General features: G+C 42.3%; 1 protein-coding gene across 9 annotated transcripts in view; it reads left to right on the plus strand.

Moving 5' to 3' along the window:
- The window catches only part of NIN (ninein), a 114,210-nt gene that overhangs the window by 85,317 nt on the left and 7,190 nt on the right, over positions 1–21,703 (plus strand). For 3 of the 9 annotated variants that reach the window (XM_053596230.1, XM_053596226.1, XM_053596232.1), the window contains 9 exons: positions 2,399–2,512; positions 4,104–4,226; positions 5,309–5,422; positions 6,186–6,332; positions 8,059–8,238; positions 9,518–9,664; positions 12,270–12,371; positions 16,894–17,094; positions 20,615–20,728. In XM_053596230.1, coding sequence (XP_053452205.1) covers positions 2,399–2,512; positions 4,104–4,226; positions 5,309–5,422; positions 6,186–6,332; positions 8,059–8,238; positions 9,518–9,664; positions 12,270–12,371; positions 16,894–17,094; positions 20,615–20,728 — 1,242 coding nt within the window. Of the gene's footprint in view, positions 1–2,398; positions 2,513–4,103; positions 4,227–4,989; positions 5,095–5,308; positions 5,423–6,185; positions 6,333–8,058; positions 8,239–9,517; positions 9,665–12,269; positions 12,372–15,343; positions 15,405–16,893; positions 17,096–18,584; positions 18,708–20,614; positions 20,849–21,703 lie in introns of those variants that run through there. The other 6 variants (XM_053596228.1, XM_053596233.1, XM_053596227.1 and 3 more) reach the window with 5 other exon arrangements.

The following is a 21,703-nucleotide window of genomic DNA, read 5'->3' on the forward strand; positions in this document are numbered from 1 at the left end:
TGCTGCTACCTTTAGGGGGGTTAATTTGACAATACCTAACAATTCTTAATGTGCTTACCTTTTGTCCCAGTAGTCTCCCTTGAAAGAATCTACTCAAAGGTAACGCCTCCAACGGGATGAAAATTCACTTGCACAGTGTTATTCAGCAAAGCACTGTTTGTAATCGCAAAATAGTGTTCACACACGGGAGGGTAGGTGAATAAATGTGCATTCATACCATAAAGGAATACTATGCACCTGGTTTAAAAAAAAAAAAAAAAAGGGAAGGAAGAGCTCTATATGAAATGGTCTCTAGGACATACTATTTTTTGGTTTGGTTTTTTTTTTTTTTTTTTTTTTGAGTTAGAGTGTCCCTGTGTCACCTTGTGTGCTTAGACATCATGATAGCTCAAACTTCTGAGCTCAAGTGATCCTACTGTGTCAGTCTCCCAGGTAGCTGCCCACCACAACACCTGGCTAACTTTTTCTATTTTTAGGAGACATAGGTGTCACTCTTAGGCTGGTCTCGAACTGCTGACCTCAAACAATCCACCTGCCTCAGCCAGAGTGGTAGGGTTATAGGCATGAGCTGCCACACCCAGCCTCTAGGATGTACTTTTTGAGACAAAAAAAGAAAAACTTAAAAGAGAAGCTGTAATACACCTCTGTGCATATAAGAAAGAAGGGGCCATAGGAACAGCACTTTCTGAGTTTGCCTTTTGCAGAGCTCCGACTCTGAGAACCACAGTCATGTTTCACATACTCGGTACCCCAAATAAGCGCACAAGTAAAACTAATCAGTGAGGTAGAGGGGCTACAAAAATGGAACATAAAGGAGGAAAATGAACCTGACTGTCTCATAAATGGGTAATATTACTGCACTGAGAAAAAAAGAATTAATATCTTGATACTGTTCAAGCTAACGAGAAAACAAACTGTACATAAGTCAGTCTCACGGGGCCCTGGGGTGGTCATTCTACCTTGTGTATATGAAGACAGATGAGTAAGTAGACATTAGGCTGTGAGAACTGCCATGTGTCATCAGGGGAGAGGGAGGTTGCAAGTTTGAGGGAGGGAATGCTAATCTGAAATGTTAATATAAACTTACGGTGTACACACACACAGTCAGATACGTACAGAAATACAGATGTGTTTGTGTGCATGGGTGCCCTGATCTTGGTTTCTTTTTTCTTTTTTTTTTTTTTTTGTAGAGACAGAGTCTCACTGTACCGCCCTCGGGTAGAGTGCCGTGGCGTCACACGGCTCACAGCAACCTCTAACTCTTGGGCTTACGCGATTCTCTTGCCTCAGCCTCCCGAGCAGCTGGGACTACAGGCGCCCGCCACAACGCCCGGCTATTTTTTTGTTGCAGTTTGGCCGGGGCTGGATTTGAACCCTCCACCCTCGGCATATGGGGCCGGCGCCCTACTCACTGAGCCACAGGCGCCGCCCCTGATCTTGGTTTCTAAACATCATTTTCTTATAAAAGGAACCAGGATTCCTTGGAAAAATGATTAATTCCAAAGCTGGGGCAGAGAAAATATAAGATGAGCCTGGAACATGTCATGGTGCCAGGAAGAAGAATATTCTCAAAAAAATAAAAATAAAAAAGAGCTGGGCATGTGGCCCGCACCTGTAATCCTAGTACTCTGGGAGGCTGAGGTAGGTAGATTGCTTGAGCCCAAGAGTTTGAGGTTGCTATGAGCTAGGCTGACGCCACAGCACTCTACCCAGGATGACAGTGGCTCACACCTGTAATCCTAGCACTGTGGGAGGCTAAGGCAGGTGGATCACCTGAGTTCAGGAGGTGAAGACCAACCTGAGCAAGAGTGAGACCCCATCTCTAAAAAAATAGCCAGCCATTGTAGTGGGCACCTGTAATCCCAGCTACTTGGGAGGCTGAGGCAAGAGGACCATTTGTGCCTAAGAGTTTAAGATTGCTGTGAGTTTTGATGACACCGCGGCGCTCTACCAAGGGCAACAAAGTTAGACTCTGTCTCAAAATAAATAAAATAAATGTAAAAAGAAAGATAGAAATAAGAAAAAAATCATCATTAAGGAAACACTCCATTAATAAATTGTGAACTAAACTCAATGATAGGTACTAGTTTAATAAGCAGAAGTTTAAGTAGAAACAGGATTGCATAGTTTCAAAGCATCTCCACCAAGAGAAAGATTAATAACATTACATGAGAGAAACATGCAGAAACTATCTTAGGAATCATATGCATGCCATTTAAGTGGAAAGCCTTTGAAAAGGTTACTTTGGTTGGAGCTGCCTAGCTTGAGGATAAAGGATCATAAAACAGTGCATCACTGAATTGTGTTACTGTTTCCTTAACATCGCCTTTTACGGACCTAGTAAGGTTCCAGCCTAAATGAATGTATCTGTTATTTGACTTTTTCATGTTTCTCATAGTCCTCCAGGTTAGTGTCTTCTCTGGAGGCAGAACTTTCTGAAGCTAAAATACAAACCCATACCCTGGAACAGGAAAACCTGCTTCTCAAAGATGAACTGGAGAAAATGAAACAGGTAAGACTGTGCGGCTTACAGGAGTTCACAGAGCGGCGTGCGCCTGATGGTCTGGGCTTCCCAGCCAAATGTCCTTAGTACTGAGTCCCACTGACCAGCTTACTGCTTGGTCAAGTCTGTAAGGGTTCCTACTGCAAATTCTTCTAGATATGTAACTTCTATATGTTACCGACTCTTCAATTCCATTGCTACAAATGAATCCCAGCCACTTCAATTTTAAAAATGTATTGTTTTCTTTCTCTTAGCCAGGCTACAGAGGAACATAGATTTGTCTAAAAAGGGGGTAATTGTCTTGCTCTTAACTTTCGTAATTCTGTTCACTCCTGATGAGTGAGACTTAGATAAGGCTGGTCCCTCTTAGGCCTTTTCTTCCCTCTTTGTTGAGACAAGGTCTCACTCTGTCACCCAGGCGAAGAGTGCTGTGGCATCAACCTAGCTCACAGCAACCTCAAACTCCTAGGTTCGAATGATCCTCATGCCTCAGCCTCCCGTCATATCATTCCTAAAGCTAAATGTAAAAGAACTTCAGGTGGGAGGTAGAAAGATGGCCATAAAATCATAATGATAATAAAGAATTAAAAATTTGAAAGCCGCTGGTGTGTGGCTCACACTTGTAATCCTAGCACTCTGAGAGGCCGAGGCAGGTGGATTGCTTGAGCCCACCTAGCTTGAGCTAGGCTGACACCCCAGCAGTCTACCCAGGATGACAGAATGAGACTGTCTCAAAAAAAGAAAGAAAGAAAAGAAAAAAAATTTAAAAGCCAGGTGAATTGGAGTCAAGTTAAAAACTTACTAACTATGGGAAAGGATTAAGGAGTGTAAGAAACAGTCTTTAAAGGAGTGGTTCGCAACAGGGTTGGCGGGGTGAGAATTGCTCCCCCATCCTGGGACCCTTAGCAATGTGTATGCATGTTTTTGGTCTTCCCACTGGGGGAACATGTCACTGACATCTGTGGGTAAAGCTGGAGACTCTGTGATGTTTCATGAGGTGTCTGGCCCAAATGCCGATCGTCCCAATAGTGATGCCAAAATGGTCTTTGGTATGTCTTGGTTCTGTAAGAGTAGAGAGGCAACGGCCATTGTGTGTGCACACCAGCAGCAGGGCACTGGCAGGTCAGCCTTGGCTTCTGGTGCAGGGAAGGGCGCATGGAAGAAGCTGGAAAACGAATACTTTTGTCTTTAAACTTGTCCTCATGTCGTTATCTTGTATAGGTTCATGCAGACTCTAACGTCTTAACGGAAACTTCTTCAAAAGGTTTTTTTCTAGTTAAAAAAGTATGAGAAAATATAATATGTTAAATGTGCGTAAGTTAAATTGATGACAAAAGGGCAGTGTGTCATTTTAACCCTGAAGGTAAAATGCAGAGCTGGGATCATTATTTAACAGTGTCTGGCCGGTTGAGTCTCTTCGAGCAGATACTCAGCAGTCGTGTGGGCAGCAGGGAGAACCCAGCAGTGAACAAAGTTAACTGTAGTGCCCTAGAGTTTGCACATCCTCTGGGGTACCTGCATAGAGGCCTGGTTTATAAACACCTCTCTGTGCTGACAGCCGTGAGATGTGATGGGAGCCTTGTTCATTTCTCTCTTACAGTTGCGCAGATGTCCTGATCTCTCTGACTTCCAGCAAAAAATTTCTAGCGTTCTAAGCTACAATGAAAAATTGCTGAAAGAAAAGGAGGCTCTAAGTGAAGAATTAAATAGCTGTGTTGACAAGGTAGTAAAAATAAAAGACTGGTTTACCATCACTGTGTAGTGTACATGTAAAGAGCCTTTCTCTGCACAGTGGCACGTGGGTCTACCTTGTAAGCCTGATGATTCCAAAGTCCCCCCGAACAGCATTTCCACGGGTGTGATGTGACCCTAGATTTCCTGAAGCCGTGAGTGTGACAGAGTCTAAATTAGTCATTTAGTAATTTTATTATCGGCCAGGTGCAGTGGCTCTCACTTAAGATCCTAAAACTCTGGGAGGCTGACACAGTGCATTGCTTCAGCTCAGGACTTCGAGAATAGCCTGAGCAAGAGCGAAACCCCATATCTACTAATAAAAAAAGTAGAAAAATTGGGCGGCCCCTGTGGCTCAAGGAGTAGGGTGCCGGTCCCATATGCCGGAGGTGGTGGGTTCAAACCTAGCCCCGGCCAAAAAAAAAAAAAAAAGAAAAATTAGCTGGGCCTTGTGGCAGGCACCTGTAGTCCTAGGTACTCAGGAAGGCTGAGGCTGGAGGATCGCTGGAGCCCAAGAGTGAGATTGCTATGATTACACCATGGCACTCAACCCAGGGCAACAGAGTGAGACTCTTTCTCAAAGACAAATAAGAACATTTTATTATTTAATATAAATTTTGTTGCATTTTAATGTATCACAATGCTACTTACTGTTATTTACGTAAGTTTTGTTGTATATCATATAAACATTGTTTTTAATAATCTGAGATCTATTTCATGGACTCAGACACTTTTCCATTATATTTCTCCAGCAGATCTGAAAGCATTGCCTTAGCAGTCGGTATTCCATATTCTCCTACCATGGCACACTCTTGAGATTTCTAACTGCCTTCCAGCCTTCCATCTTCCACCCTGAAAATGTGAGGCAGTAAGAAAGAAAAATGGGCAATCCCCGGAAAAAAAAAAATTATGGGTAGAACAGAGAGTCAGTAAAAGTAATTGTTTTTTAACCTTGTCCTGTTCCACCACATAGTTAGATTGTACTCGATCTTGACAATGGAAGTGGAGGCGTGTAAATTAAAGCTAGACACACTTATAAAAACACTCTCTGCCTCTCTTCTCTTCCTGAACCAGCTGGCAAAATCAAGTCTTTTAGAGCACAGGATTGCTACGATGAAGCAGGAACAGAAGTCTTGGGAGCACCAAAGTGAGAGCTTAAAATCACAGCTGGTGGCTTCCCAGCAAAAGGTATGCAGACAGTTCTTACCTTGTCTTTACAGCTAGTGCCATCCTGTGTTTTCCATCAGAAATCCCAGTGGAAAGAAAGATCAGGTGGCAGTTGCCAAAGCGGGCCCAGAATGATTCAGCTTGAGCAGCATTTGACATATTTTTATAGTATGATAAAACAAATGTTACTTCCTTAATGTCCATTAATTATGAAATTACTTATGAAAGCTTGAGAAGAGTGTACAAAAATGATTCCTTTTTCCTAATTTAGAAATAGAACTTCTGAGGCTGGTTCATGCCCTACTATAGTTAACAATCTCAATCAACATTCCTTTTATAAATTTCAGGGTTTTTTTAATTTATGAGATTTAGTGTGCAATGGGAATCTACAAGTATGTATTTTCATTTTCAACTGAGAGAGCCTTTATAATGCAACACCACAGGCTAAAACATAATTTCTACAAAATTCTGTGACATCATCTTTTGTGATGCCAGTTGGCCCTCAGTCATTCTGTAAGAGAGCGCTTGGTAATCTACCAGATGACAGTATCAGCAATACCTTGCTCCAGGCAGAGTTTGTCATTGTCCTCAATAAAATTTAGCGTCCTATAAATATATATAACATCTTGGGTTGTCATGGAGCTACTGAAAAGAAAGCTGGGTGTAGTAAATATGAATAGAGGTGACCTTGGAGTTCTTTGGTCCTTGTTCATTCATTCCCAGACATGCTAAAGGTCGGGCACACGAATCTGTGTGGTGGGGTAAGACTGTTCTCATGACGCAGGTTCAGGATTTAGAAGATGCCCTGCAGAGTGTGAACCTGCAAATGTCTCAGATTAAAGCTGACCTACGAGTAACTCAGCAGGAGAAGGAGGCTTTAACACAAGAAGTGGTGTCTTTACATCAGCGACTTCAGAATGCTGGCGACAAGGTAATTTCTTTTTTTATGGAGGTATAAGTTTTTTCCAGTAACGTGCACAAGTTTTAAGTCTATCACTTGATTATTTTTATGTGTCTATATAGGTATACATAAATATATATAGTTTACGTATCTCTGTGTGTGTTTGTGTTACTGCTACTTAGATCAAAATGGAGAGCATTTCCCTCACCTAGCTGGCTCTCCTTGTGTCCTCTAGTTGGTAACCCCAGTGGAACCACTTTCATATTCTGTTGCTATAGATTAGAGATGCTTTTTTCTGAACTTTGTATAAGTGGAATCGTGGTACAAAACAGGTAGTTTTTATACTCAGCAAGTCAGAAGACCATGGCTAAGTTGAGTTTTGTAGTAATAAAACTAAAATGTTTTCTTAGTAAAATTACAGATAAAAGCGTTCATGTGACCCGAAAAAAATTAAATCAAGAAAAATGTTGCAAGAAATTTATCTAGGAAACACACACAAACAGGCTGGGAAAAAAAGAAAACTAAACTAAAACATTTGCTGGAAAAGAAAACTATGGCGTAAAACAATACGGGATGCCTCAAAGGTCACCCCTAAAGTCGCCTTCCATGGGGAAAATGGGAAATTGTATTTTGTGAATAAAGGGACATTTAGCTACAATTTCTCGTTTTCCCTGTGGATGGAACTGTAGGGGCAACTTTTGGGACACCCGTTAGTACTGAATTTCGGGAAATAATTCATTGCTACCAAATGGGTTTTTGCTGTGATGCCAGAAAGGCCAGGAAGTGTTGGCTGAGGTGTCAGCCGTCTGGTGCACTGTGATGGTGGTGGAGAGACTATCTCATTTTAATACATCACGATGCTGCTTTACCAGTACACAAATAAATTAAGAACATGTAGATGTCAGTCTTGGGGTAGATGTTAAGATTTTGTCCTCCAGTAAAAGGAGGCACTGATTCAATTATTCTATCTCTTGGTGGAACTTTTTTTTAACAAATTACTTCTGGACTGACACTTTTCTCAAAATGAGATTGTACCTTTTTTTTTTTTTTCTCATGTTTGACTTACAAGGCAGGAGGCTTATGTAGTTGTGTTATTTTATTTTTATTTTTTTAAATGACTTTCAAGATCCAAAAAATCACTTTCGTAGCTTAAAGCATATTCCCGAATTCAGCCCTTAATTGCACAGACAGTCTGTGCTTTGGATTCTAAAAAAGGATATGATTGCGAGTGTGAAAATGACAGTGGAGTTAGGCTTGTGGAAGCTCGCGAGCTGGCAGTGCATCTCAGAGTTCCCTTTGTGTCCCCCATCAATCAAAAGAGTAGAGAGTGTTTTCTAGGCTCAAAGAAGACTTTTTTTTTTTGTTTTCCAGCCAGAAACAAAGGATTGGTTTTCATGGTTTTGAGACCAAGGTCTCACTATCTTGCCCAGGCAGTTTTTGGCCACCAATCTCTATGTACTTGGGTCCCAAATAGAACTAGGACTTGCACTACAATCATATTTGCTATTGGACTTGATGGGGCTGTTTTGCCAAAGACCATTTTCAACAAAGAATTTTCAAACCTTTTTTAAAGACAAACTCCATATTTTTCTCATATTTATGTATATTTATGTCTTTCATGAGAAGACAAAGGCAAGGGTTGAAAGGAACTTAATATGAACTGTTGTCATTAGGTAAATATGATACCCTTCTCAAAATGGAAATTACCCATCATCTTGTTTTTAAGGCTTACTTAACTCTCCAATTCTCTCTTAAGAACTGGGCCCCGGAGATAGCCACCCACTCACCAGGGTTCCCTAACCTGCAGAAAAGGCCTTCTTGGGGCAAGTTGGACCATCTGATGAATGAGGAACAGCAGCTGCTTTGGCAAGAGAATGAGAGACTCCACACTGTGGTTCACAGCACCAAAGCAGCTCTCACACACTCCCGGGAGAAGGTGACTTGAGAAGTTGCATGTGGTGGCATCTGTTTGAAAATGACTAGTTTGGGTGGCACCTGTTGCTCAGTGAGTAGGGCGCTGGCCCCATATACTGAGGGTGGCGGGTTCAAACCCGGCCCCGGCCAAATTGCAACAAAAAAATAGCCGAGCGTTGTGGCGGGCACCTGTAGTCCCAGCTACTCGGGAGGCTGAGGCAAGAGAATCACCTAAGCCCAGAAGTTGGAGGTTGCTGTGAGCTGTGATGCCACCGCACTCTGCTGAGGGCAATGAAGTAAGACTCTGTCTCTACAAAAAAAAAAGAAAGAAAAGAAAGACAGGAAATGACTAGTTTGATATGAAGATGAATGTTTAACATGATTGAAATGTTCAAGGGCATGAATTTGAGTATCCTGCTATGGCAGACTTATTTTTAAGAATGTATAACTTATCGTACTTGCACATAATTTTCCCTATGTTTATAAAACATTTCTTTTGCTTCGTATAAGCAGTTCTATATTAAACTATATTGGTACTTTTAATCCTCATATCTAAACTACAGACTCACGGAAATGATGTTAACCATATAGTTTTCATTAAATTGTCTGGCACCAAGACCATGAGTACAAAACCAGCAAAACTTAGAGCTAATAGGTCTAACTAATCCCTTAAAAGAGAAAAGGGTACCCTCTGGAAATTACTCAGCATTTCAAAGTTGGAATGATCAGTAAAGGTTATCTTTTCCGATCATCAAACTGATGCTTGAATTCCTTACCTCTGCTATGTAGCTGATCCGTGATACTTAACCTCATCTTCCATACCTCTTCTGAGTGGGCACGCTCTGAAGAGTCGCAATTGTCCATTTGGAACACCTACTCTGTGCCAGAAACAGGGTCCCTGTCCTCATGGAACTTAGTTGTTTCGGGTGTGAACAGTACAACATAGAGTAGAGGGGACCGTCACCTCATTCACTCCTAAAAGTAATGCTATGTCAGAATAAAAGGGCCTGCAACTGCTGTGTTCGTCTCCTTGGCAGCCACAGCACACACACTGTTTGACTCCCAGAGAGTTAGTAGACCCCCGAGTCCCCTATTCTGTCTTGTCCTTACAGTGTTGGGCTTGTAGACCCAACCAGATGTACCTACAGAGGATCTTTTGAAATCCAGAAGAGGAGGCTTCAAGCATTGACAGGTTTCACAGAAAAGAAAGTTGCAACAGGACCCAAGTGCTGAACTGAAGCTTCCCTGGTATTTGTTTTCCTGGGTGGATGACTGTATTGGCATTTTGTCTTTGTCATTAGGTCCGTCAACTGGAATCCAGTCTTCTTCCCAAGCACCAAAAACATCTAAACCCATCAGGTCCTGTGAAACCCACAGAGCAAGAAAAGTTTAACTTAAAGAGAGAGTGTGAACAGTTTCAGAGAGAGAGAGCTCCTGCAAGCAGGAAGGTGAGCTTTGCGGGAACGTGCTGTGTGCGGTGCTCTCTCTGTGATGTGTCCCCAAGTGTGTGTTCCTTGTCATCTGTGCGTTTCAGGAAACAATTACAGTGGTATATTGTAATTCTTCCTTATATCTCTTTACGCTTCTGTACTCTTGTTAAAATAGTACATAGTTCTTTTTGATTGAATAAGGGCTGTAAAAAGAGCAGTTTACTTTAAGCTTTAATACAGAAGACAGTTAACCATCTTCATTGGTGTTATAAGCCTTTGTAAGTTAGCAAAATACGTACCTATAGCCTGGATATCAGAAACATCTTAATACAGTCTGTATTATTTACTGCTGTGTGGCAAATTCAAGCATTTGTTGTCCCATTCTGAATGGGTCAGGCACCCAGAAGCTGCTTAGCTGGGTGGTCTGACTCGGGCCCTCAGGAGGTTGCAGTCCAGATATTGGCAGGGCTGCAGTTATCTGAAGGCTTCACTGGGAAAGAGGATCTACTTTCCAAGCGCACTCATGTAACTCTTAGCAAGAGGATTCTGGTCCTTGCTAGCTGATTGCCTGAGATCTCAGCTCCTCGCCACCTGGGCCTTTTCTCTGTACATGGTAGCCGGCTTCCCCGAGGGGGAGTGATGAGACAGACATGAGACCAAAAGACCGAGGCAGAGCTGTGGTGCTGTTAAGAGAACCCTTGGAAGTGACTTACCAACATTTCCTGCTATATTCTGTTTGTCACACAGACTCACCCTGGTGTCCTGTAGAAAGGGTCTATTTAAGAGAATGAATGCTGGGAGGTGGGGATCCCTGGAGGCCATGTGCGAGCCGGTAGCCACAAGATCAGGCTGCTGCAGGCTGCAGCCCGCTGTTTGCTTCATCCCAGACATCAGAGTTCTAGACCACTGTTGTTCTGGGATGGTGGTGGTCACTTATTTTTCTTTCTTTTTCTAAACTATAAGTCAGAATTTTCACTATTACTTTCCCTTCCTAAAAATGTAGTTTGTCTAGCCAGGCGCGGTGGCTCACGCCTGTAACCCTAGCACTCTGGGAGGCCGAGGCAGGTAGATTGCTTGAGCTCGAGTTCAAGATCAGGCTGAACAAGAGAGAGACCCCATCTCTACTAAACTAGCCAGGCACTGTGGTAGGCACCCGTAGTCTCAGCTACTTGGGAGGCCAAGGCAAGAGGATCATTTGAGCCCAAGAGTTTGAGGTTGCTGTGAGCCATGATGCCATAGTACTCTATCAAGGGTGAAAAAGTGAGATTCTGTCTCAAAAAAAAAAAGTAATTCCTTTAAAAATGTGGGAAGAATGAAATAAAATATTCATAAATTTCAAAAAAATTTTATTATGACTGTTTGCAACAGGAAGGCCAGGCGTGCTCAAAGCGGAAATGCCATTTACTTTCAGATACATTTAAGTAAACATTTTAGAAAGAGAGTGGGTTTCATCAAAGAGAATTTGTCTCTAAAAAAATAAGTAAAACAGAGAAAGGAGTTGTATAAATCGGGTTTTATGTACTCTCAATTTTAAACCTTTATTCATGAGGGGAACTGTGACATGTTTTTAAATAACAATTAATTTTAAATGGACTTGGAAGATTCCACTTTTGTTTAACAATTCCTGCTGCTCTCCGCAGCTGTCCTTGATACAGGCAAACTCAGCATTCTGGAATAGTGTCACACGTTTCTTATTTAGCAATGTTCTGACTGCCACTGTTCTCTATCGCACTGGGTTCTTCCTGTGGTAAAGAAAATTCCAAAAATGAATACTCATAAAATCTTCAAATTTCATCTTTAAAATTGAGAAGGGCTAGGCACAACGGCTCATGCCCTTAATCCCAGAATTTGGGGAGGATCCCTTATGCCAGGAATGCAAGACCAGCCTGGGCAATAAAACACAATCCCCTCTCTACAAAGATAAAAATAAAGTAGCCAGGCATGGTGGTGTATGACTATGGTCCTACCTGCTATGCAGGAGGCCGGCCGAGGGGTATAGATTGCTTGAGCCCAGGGGCTGGAGGCTACAGTAAGCTATGATATCACCTCTTCACTCCAGCTGGGGTGACAGAGTGAGAATTTGTCTTTAAAAAAATTAGTAAGACAGAGAAAGGAGTTGTATAAATCAGGTTTTATATACTCTCAATTTTAAACATTTAACTTTGCCTTAAGGCCGTGTTTTTCCCACTGTAGATCCACAATAGAGGATTATGAAATTGACTTAGGGAAAATAACCATTTTTTATTAGTAGAATATACTGGAAAATGTCAGAGTGCCTGGCTCACGGTGACGATAAGTATTTCAGATATATACCCTTGGGACTGATTGTGCATATATATGTACATGTGGGTTGTTGTGCTGTGTTGTAAGATAAAACGGATTTCTTCCAGTGGGTGGCATCCAAGTTTAAAAGCCAGCTGTCTTAAGGAATCTGTTCTGAGGACTGGTGATTAAAACTGTTCCTTAAAGTAAGCAAGGCCCTGGATTGCATTGTTTGTTGTTTTCCATGGCTGAACTATCTTGGCTTTCTTCCAAGAGTCGAGATTTCTGACTAGCATAGATTTGTCAAAGTGAAGCAGAGCAACTCAGGCTTTTTAAAGGGAATTTTCTGGTTTTTTAACAGGTTAGTCAGATGAATTCCCTTGAACGAGAATTAGAAACAGTTCATTTGGAAAATGAAGGCCTGAAAAAGAAACAAGTAAAACTGGATGGGCAGCTCACGGAGGTAAGTTTCTAAGCAGATGGCTAAGCCATGAAGAATATTTTAATCCATGAATGAGCCATTTGTTGGGAGAGAGTAGATACGGCATTGAATTCCTGTTGTGAGAATCCAAGTACCCTGCCAAGCTGAAGTTTCTGGTCCGTCTTACCAAGTTTAATGGACATTTTTGCTTCCTTACTCTGTCGTAAGAATCCATACTGCTTTGCAGAGGAAGGAATAATGTTGACATCAAATGCAAAGACCTGTGCTTCACAAACTCAGGTCAGGCGGCAGGGACTCTGCCTGACACTGTGGCCAGGGCCCAGAGTTCTCTCATCGTCCCTGTGTTTGTGTGTGGCTTATATATTGGAACATTATATTGACATTGCTTTCTACCCACCCCTTCGGTTAGGAGATGCCTGCAGCGAATTTGCGAGCTAGTGCTGGTTACTATTTAGAAGTTTTTATAACTCAACATTGCCTTGTGGGAGATACAGCTTATAAATCTGGATTTGTAAGACTTGTCAGCTTGGGCTGGGCATAGTAATCCTAGCACTTTTAGAGGCTGAGGCAGGAGGATTGCTTGAGGCCAGGAATTGGAGACCAGCCTGAGCAACAGAGCGAGACCTCGTCTGTACAAAAGATAGAAAAATTAGCTGGGCATGGTGGTGGGCTCCTGTTGTCCCATGTACTCCTACATGGGAGGCTGAGGCAGGAGGATCACTGGAGCCCAGGAGTTTGAGGTTGCAGTGAGCAAACTATGATGATGCCACAGAGCAAGACCCTGTCTCAGGGGAAAAAAAAAAATGTTATTAGCTTGTATGTTCATTCCAGTCTGCTAGATCAGCTTCGAGTTCAGTTATAGAATATAAAACAACTTACATACAAATCCTCCAGTAAGTAAAATTTCACTGAGCTGCTTACTTTGACTAGATGAAAATATTAGTCAATCCAATGTTTAGTGAACTGTAAAATTTATAGATAAAGTAGGAAACGTCTTTGTGTTCTTAAAAAGTACTGTATATACCTATTTATTAAGCCAGAATTTAGAAAGGAATGGAGAGATTTAAATATTTTCTCTTATAAAGCTGGACACATGCAAAGGTCACTTTACAAATCTGCTTGGTTTTAAATATGAATGTGGGAAAGCACGTGGACTGACGTTTAAAGAACCACTGAGGCTTCTATCAATTTTATGTTCCCTGACTTATCCACTAATGGGGCAATTTATGAAAGTATAAATAATGAAATCCAAACCATTTTTTCTTTTCTGACAGCATATAAGAAATGTATTCAAAACCTTGAGCTGTGAAGGATGAGGACTTGCTTTTCTGATGAAATAATTATATGCTCTAACGAGTCAGACATCTGAAGCTAAGCCCAGTACGTTTAGCAGCACACTGGACAGTAACAGGGTGCACTTCGTCGCCCCAAGAGCCTCCCCGGGCTCTGCCACAGGCTGAGTTTTCCCCGACCTGCTCTCCTAGTCCCAGCAGTCAAAAGCAACTTCCTCTCATTATTTTTTCCCCTGATCTAACAGTAAATAGTTGCTAAAAGGTGCGGGAAATTGAGTGTTCTTGGCACTAGAGCTGAATAAATAAGGAAAAGGCAGGAATTTTCAACTCGAACACTGAAAAGAATATCTCAGACACTATCTGATGGAACTTTCTTTAGGGAATTAGACTCAACTGTTAATACCATACATAGATTTATATAGGCTGGATTAACAGCTTTGTTGAGATACCCAGTTTACACATTTAACATGTACAAATCAGTGAGTTTTGATATATCATATCCTTGACTTTTTAAAACTTTTGTAAATATATACAGACCATAAAATTGGCCTTTTTAATGATTTTTAATTGTACAATGTGGTAGCATTAATTACAGGCACAGTGTTGTGCGGCTCTTACCACTACTTCCAAAACCTTTTGATTAGCCCAGACAGAAACCCTTAACCATTAACCACTCCCCCCTTACAAGTTGGATTGTTATTTCTATTATGCTTTCTGTAGATTGGGCCAATCTGAAGGCTGCACAGTGGTTTCGTACCACCTTTTGAGCCCAGTTCACCTGAGGGATAGGTGCACTCCTTACTCCACCGGGATTCTTACTTGCTTGGGGGCCTGGGTACTAGGCAGGCAGGAGGAAGTTCTTGCATCAGAATATTTGGGATCAGGGAATTTGAGAAAAGCTTTCTAGGTGATTCTAAACTGACATACGCATTCCCTTGAGGGAAGGGGTCTCTCTTCATCTCTACATGCTAGTTTAGAAGCCACTGATCTAATGCAACACATACTCTACGTCACTGTCATTAAAGACAGCAAATCATGAGACGGGAACGGGAAGAATCAGGGCTAGAATTTGACTCCCACTTCAGGGCTTTTGCAGCTATGTAAGGTAATGTTTAACAGTAGCAATTCAGGGCAGCACCTGTGGCTCAAGGAGTAGGGTGCCGGTCCCATATGCCAGAGGTGGTGGGTTCAAACCGAGCCCCGGCCAAAAAAAAAAAAAAAAAAAGTAGCAATTCATTTTGAACAGTTAAGAAAAGGATTATAGACTATATTAGCAACTCAAATCTGCTGGGTGCTTCTGTGATAGCCAACAGTTCACCTGAACAACCGAAGTGTTTTGTGGTTCATACTGTGTTCTGCTTCCCCTGTGACAAAGGGTTTAACCTGAGATCCTTTCCATCCTGGACCTGGAATCTTCTACATAATTATATTGGGATGGAGACAGGTAAAAGTGGCAAGCTCACGGACCACCCAGATTATAGGTGAGGATGCAGATGTAAAGCCATGAGATATTTTAAGACCTGTAAAATTTATAACCAGAAAAATGTAAGTGTTGGTCCTTCCTGTGCTCTTATTCACGTATATGGTGTACACAATTGGCACTGTTCTTTTTCTTTTGATAACTCATACTTTTCTAACTCTTTTTATAACTCCTGTAATTTTCTTCTGTTTTTGTTTTGTCTGTGGCTAACCTGTACCTAGAACTCAGTGGTTGGAAGTAGCAGAGAAGGGTGCAGTTCTCTGCCCGAGATAGTGTGTGAAGGTAGAGCATTCTCTTTCAATAAACTTCCATAGCATGGAGACATCCCATGAAACTCATTGTTCACACATTCGTTTCTGTTGACTATAACAGTAAGTGGGTAAGAGCCAGTATTCATTTTCGTTATGCTGTAAGCGCATACATATTTCTTTTTATATTTACATCAGGCTTCTCAATATTGAAGGCATCATTATGAAGAAAATTATCCCACTGATATAAAATCCTGGGATCATACTTGTCCATATTCTTTATTCATGAAAAATAAAGTGGTGGATCTTCTGAATCCACCGCTAGGAGTATTTCAAAATGGGTAATGGTCCACTTCAAGAAATTTAGATGGCTCACGCCTATAATCCTAGTTCTCTGGGAGGCCGAGGTAGGTGGATTATCCTGAGCTCAAGAGTTCAAGACCAGCCTGAGCAAGAGTGGGACCCTATCTCTGCTAAAAATAGAAAAACTAGCCAGCATTGTGGTAGGCACTTGTAGACCCAGCTACCCAGGAGGCTGGGGCAAGAGGATCTCTTGAGCTCAAGAGTTTGAGATTGAACTATGACACCACAGCACTCTACCCAGGGCAACTGAGCAAGACTCTGTCTAAATAAAAAAAGGAAGTGGATAGTGGCTCTGAAGTTTCATGATAACATTTAATTATAGTTGACCCTGAGAGGTCCTTTCTCCCCTCCTTGACTTCGGCACTTGGTCGTGTGTTGCATGCTTTCTGTGGAGCCCTGAGAGTCTGCAGGTGTGAGGCGGTGTGCTTGCTAACCGGGCCATAGTGCCTCCTCCCTCCGCTCCCCTACCCTCCCCCCCTCCCCTCCCCTGGCTGGCATGTCCATGCACATACCATTTCCTGAACAAATCTTTCAGTATCTGTATAGTCCGATACCGTGGCCGTATGCCCCAGAATTGTCTTACTGTGCTATTTTTAATTTAAGGGGGGTAAGTACACAGTGACAAAGATAGTTTAAAGTAATTCTACATGTAAGATCAGATTCTTTGAAAAGATAACTAACTTGGGGTCAGAAAATATGTATGCACTGAACACTTGCCTGAAAGAATCTTTATGAAGCATAAGTGACAAAACCCTAACACAAAACCACTTTCTCCCCTGACTTTCCTACTCTAATCCCAATTGTGAAAAGAGGTGGCTGGTAATTAAATGTTTCAGTGTGAGAAAAAATGAGACAGAGTTCCGACAGATTCTGTGCCTCATGTATTTCATGCCCTTATGGTCTCTCACGAGTAGGGAAGAGCTGCTTTTAAAATCTATAACTTTTAGGAAAGCCTGCTTGGTCACTAATCACGTTATCTCCTGAGCAAAATGCTCTTCAATTTTCATATCTGTCAGGCTCACGCACTGTCCCCGTCCATTGTCAGTGGGTGTGAGGCCGTGACCGAGTTCATAGGCTCCATCACTCTCTGCCTTACACGTGCAACGGCAGCTCTGGGGCTGAAGGCACCGCAGCTGACCAGGCCTGTGCTTGTCCTGCAGATGCCACACCCGAGGTCCACTGTGACGCTTAGCCTGTCCCCTCACGCCTGGGATCTGCAGCTGCCCCAGCAGCCAGCCTGTCCGACGGTGTCCAGGGAGCAGTTTCTGCAGCTGCAGCACCAGCTGCTGCAGGCCGAGAGGAGAAACCAGCGCCTGCAGGAGGAACTCGAGAGCAGGGCCTCAGAGCCCCACGCGCCGCAGGTGGGACGCTCTTCTCCCTCTCGCAGTAAACTCTCATCTCCTAATTGATTTTGCCTGTTGGTCTGAAAGTTGTGCCAATTCGAAAGCAGGGGTAAAGTAATCAAAATCCTCTGTCAGAGGGTTCTACTTTACCTCTAATCCACAGGACTGCAGTGTTTTTGTTTGTTGAAGTGCTGCTTTGGCGGGCTTCGCTTCTAAACCGGGTAATTAAGTGCGCTGGTCTTCCTTGCACATCTGTAGCAGATGAAGTACCGTGATTGCTTGATCCTAGCACACACCTGGCCCAGTGTTCCCGCCTCAGGCCAAAAATGTCACAAAATTCTAGCATAACTTTCGGGTACACATGACTAACAAAGCACCCTGAGTTTTCTTGGACTGGAAGTGGGTAGCCGGCCAATTTCCATGGAATTCACAAGTGGAGACTTTCCACAACTAATAAAGTAGAACATGGAGTCAGTCTTCTAGTTGTAACATAGTTCATTGAAGTGTTTTAATGATCTACTTTGGAAAACTGAGAATATAAAGGCCTTCTCATCCTCTTTGAATTAGCATCGTCTTAGCTCACTACCAGTCACAATCTTGTGTTATCTCGGTCCTTGAATGGTTATTTCTCTCTGGTGCTTCCTTCATAACCATTCTTCTTTTAGGGCTTGCCCATTTAGTTAACTCAGAACTAGGAATAAAGGATCAAAGCACTTCTTTGTGGAATCCTTTCTGCTTTGGATGGGCTGCTTCTGTTTTGGGGCTGCCTTGCCTGTCTGTTCACATCAGGGATTCCCCTATTCTTTTTCTCACACCCCCAAAGTGGCATCAGCACGGCAGCTGTGCCCTGGCACATATCTCTGCTTTATGGTTATGAATTACTTCTGTCGCCTGTTGTTTCAAAACTTTGTCTCATATGCCTTAAAAAAGCTGCTTTTAGAAGCTTTCTACATACCACTTCAGCCTCCTAAAATTAAAATTAAATTCTCAAATTGTGCTGGTAGGGTGTTAGAGGGATGTTCCAACTCATCTTGAAATAATTGAATCATGAAACCTTGACCTAGAAAGGCTCTTTCTGGGCCTTCTAAGCCGAATGCTTTGGCCAGGATCCTACACAATGCTGTCTCACACACACTCGTCCCAACCCACGAGTGTTATAAAATACCTTTTGATTCCAATTACTTCTAGATCAGATAGACACCTGTTGTTAATATTTTTGTGTCCAAGACAGTCCTCCAGCCAGATAGGATGGTACCTACTACTCTCACAAGCACGCCACCGAGCTGATACTCGTTCTAGAAATCCAGAATGCTGATAGAATCCGCACGTTGTCTCCGTGTGTGCCGTGATGTGCTCTCTTCTGCCTCTGTGTTGCTTTGTTTGCATGTGTGGTGTTCACGTGTGTGCTTTAAGAAGTTGCTTTGCATTATAAATGTGTGAATTTAGTCACCCCCCCAAAATCAGTCTTCACACCAGGGTGAAGTGTTCCACTTGCCTTCTTTCTCTAGGCCTTGCTCCCGGAGCAGCGGGCACTGCACGCAGATTCCTACAGAAGGATCGGGCACCTGTGAACTTGGGCTGCTACCGATGGCTTTCCTTACCCTGGCAGACATGCAAATGCACACGCCCCCCCCCACCTACATACGTACACACACACACACAGACGCACCACACACGCATGCGCCCACACAGACCCAAGCTGAGAAATGTCGGAGTCCAGTGCTCTTTTAAATTATTTATTTTTACTGTGTAAGCCTTTGCAGTATTATGTCTCTGATTTATTGATGTAGAGATGAAAGATCTTGTGAAGCAAATTCACCAACTTCATCTTGTTACAAATCCTTTTATTTATACCATTCAAAGAGCATGGATTTAAGATTCTCAAAAGGATGTATTCTATATATTTTTCTCATTCCATATGTTGTCACTATTTTTAACAAAAGGTACTACTACTTTTGTATATGGAATTTGAAGAAAATCTGGGTTATTTATACTGTTTTGTATAAGAGATATAAAAGTTTTTAACAGGAAAAGGGAAAATTTTGATGAAACAATAAAATAAAATTTAAATATATGAACACCTTTGTTTTTCCTCTTTTTCCACTCTTTTGCCATGTTCTTTGACTTACCTGTTAAGGTTTTTTTGTTTTTTTTTTTTTTAGGCAAGTGGAAATCAGGCATGTTTAAACTTTAAAAAGCCACTTTATCTTTTAAAACATAGTCTTTATAAAAAGCTAAATATTCTCAAAGTCTGCATTAGACTTTGGCCAAAAACAATTTTTGTCATCAAAAAAATCACATGGTTTAGTTTCTTTTATGAAGTTCTGTTGTTTCATATCTAAACAGATGTTGGCTTTCAACTCATGCTTGGTCATTCCTTGTGCTTTTTAAACTGAGGCTTTAAAGACTTTTTTAAGTGTCATCAGCCATTAACACCTGAGCTTCCCTTGAACATTTTAAGTAGCTTTTGAAATGTGAAACGAACACTGTGAGGGGAGGAAGGGGGCAGTCAGTGACACTCTGATCTCTCTAGTTTTTCTCTTTCCTCACCCAAACCCACCCACACCTTAACCCTTCACTGCTGTGTGAGAACAGGAAGAATGCCCTATTGTTTCATCTAGCTGTCCTTCCTGGGGAGAAGATCCTTAATTTGCAGTCTGCTCTGTTGATAAACCCATCCCCCAATCCAGATGTTTGCTTCCCACTGACAAGTTAAATTGGGAGACAGATGACTAGAATAACTGGCAAGAAGAGTCTGATGATCATGAAGAAAGAAACACTAACGCCCTCACGGTCCTCAGCCATGTCAAAGGAAAAGCAGACACGCGTGATGTGAGCTGGCTGGAAACACTAGGCAGCCTTGAGTGAACTCGGCGTGTTCCTTGTTGAGAGGCCCATGGTGTCAAGAGCACAGTCACAGATGGAAGGTCGATAACCATCTTTTTGAGACAGAGTCTCACTTTGTTGCCCTCTGTAGAGTGCTGTGATGTCACAGCTCACAGCAACCTCCAGCTCTTGGGCTTAGGTGATTTCTCTTGCCTCAGCCTCCCAAGTAGCTGGGACTACAGGCACCCACCACAACGCCCGGCTATTTTTTTTGTTGCAGTTTGGCTGGGGCCGCGTTCAAACTCGCCACCCTCGGTATATGGGGCCGGCGCCCTACCCACTGAGCTACAGGCGCCGCCAAATAACCATGTTTTCATTTGCTTTGCATACCCGTTTTACTAGAATCAGCACACACAGGTATTAAATTATGGGTTTTAAGAATTTTGCTTTATCTCAGGGGACAACACAGGTAAGATTCTTTTTGGTTATCTTTGATTCTTTCTCTGAGAGGGTTACTGTGCTGACATGTGCAACCCACACCGGGCTCAGAGCTCCTATTTCATCAGAAATTCATCCTTCCTGTTACAAAGGCAAGACATTTGCTGTCCTTTTCTGTCAGCATCTTGTGGGGAAATTAATGGATTTTTAAAGTGTGGCATGATTTTCAAATGATTATATACTTTTTTTTTTTTTTTTTTAAACTTCCTTTCAGGGAAGCCAGGAGCACCTGGTAAGTGTCATGGAGGAGCGAATGATGGAAGTTGAACAGAAGCTGAAACTGGTAAAGAGGCTTCTCCAGGAGAAAGTGAATCAGCTCAAAGAACAAGTGAGCCTCTCTGGACATCTCTGTCCGCCCACCTCACACTCCAGCTTTTGCTCTGGTTTTATGTCCCTTTATTGCCATTAATTTGTTAATTTGTGTTGTCCAATAAAGGCAAATTCTATTGTAAATGTCCAAAAGAACTTAGGATCCACTCTCCCCCACGCTGCCCCAGAAATGTGAATTCTGTATCATGCATTAGTTTTTCTAAAGCTCTTTTAAGGCATATATTTGTCTGCAATTTTTAAATGTATATTTGAGTCTGGGTACAGTGGCTCACGCCTATAATCCTAGCCCTCTGGGAAGCTGAGGAGGGTGAATTGCTTGAGCTCATGAGTTCAAGACCAGCCTGAGCACCCCGTCTCTACTAAAAAATAGAAAAACTGCAGCAAGAAAATCGCTTAAGCCCAAAAGTTGGAGTTTGCTGTGAGCTGTGATGCCACAGCACTCTACCCAGGGCAACAGCTTTGAGACTCTGTCTCAAAAATTAAAAATAAAATGTATATTTGCTAACAGTAATACACATGGACCTAAAGCTTTTCTAATCAGGTTCTGTAGCTCAAACAATATTTATAGAATTTTCCTGGCTAAGAATGTACCTATTTAAATAAACAGAAAATGTTGATTAAAAAAATTAGAGGTAATAAATAGAATTTTGGGGGTGGCACACCTGTGGCTCAAAGGAGTAGGGCGACGGCCCCATATGCCAGAGGTGGCGGGTTCAAACCCAGCCCTGGCAAAAACTGCAAAAAATAAATAAATAAATAAAACTTTAGCTTTCCTGTTCCAAATAACTTTATCACCAGACCCAAAAAGATATGCTTCAAATTAAGAGTCTGAACCCCCCAATTCCGGGACCATTAAGCAGCCTGCTCCATCTCACCTTCTGGTGGCAGATGTGGCCTCCCTCACTGTTTAGATATTAGTTGTGCAGACTGGGCAACAGAGTAAGACCCCATCTCAAAAAAAGGGGGGGGGGTA

The sequence above is a fragment of the Nycticebus coucang genome, chromosome 6 (genome assembly GCF_027406575.1).
Source record: "Nycticebus coucang isolate mNycCou1 chromosome 6, mNycCou1.pri, whole genome shotgun sequence".
NCBI classification, from domain to species: domain Eukaryota; kingdom Metazoa; phylum Chordata; class Mammalia; order Primates; family Lorisidae; genus Nycticebus; species Nycticebus coucang.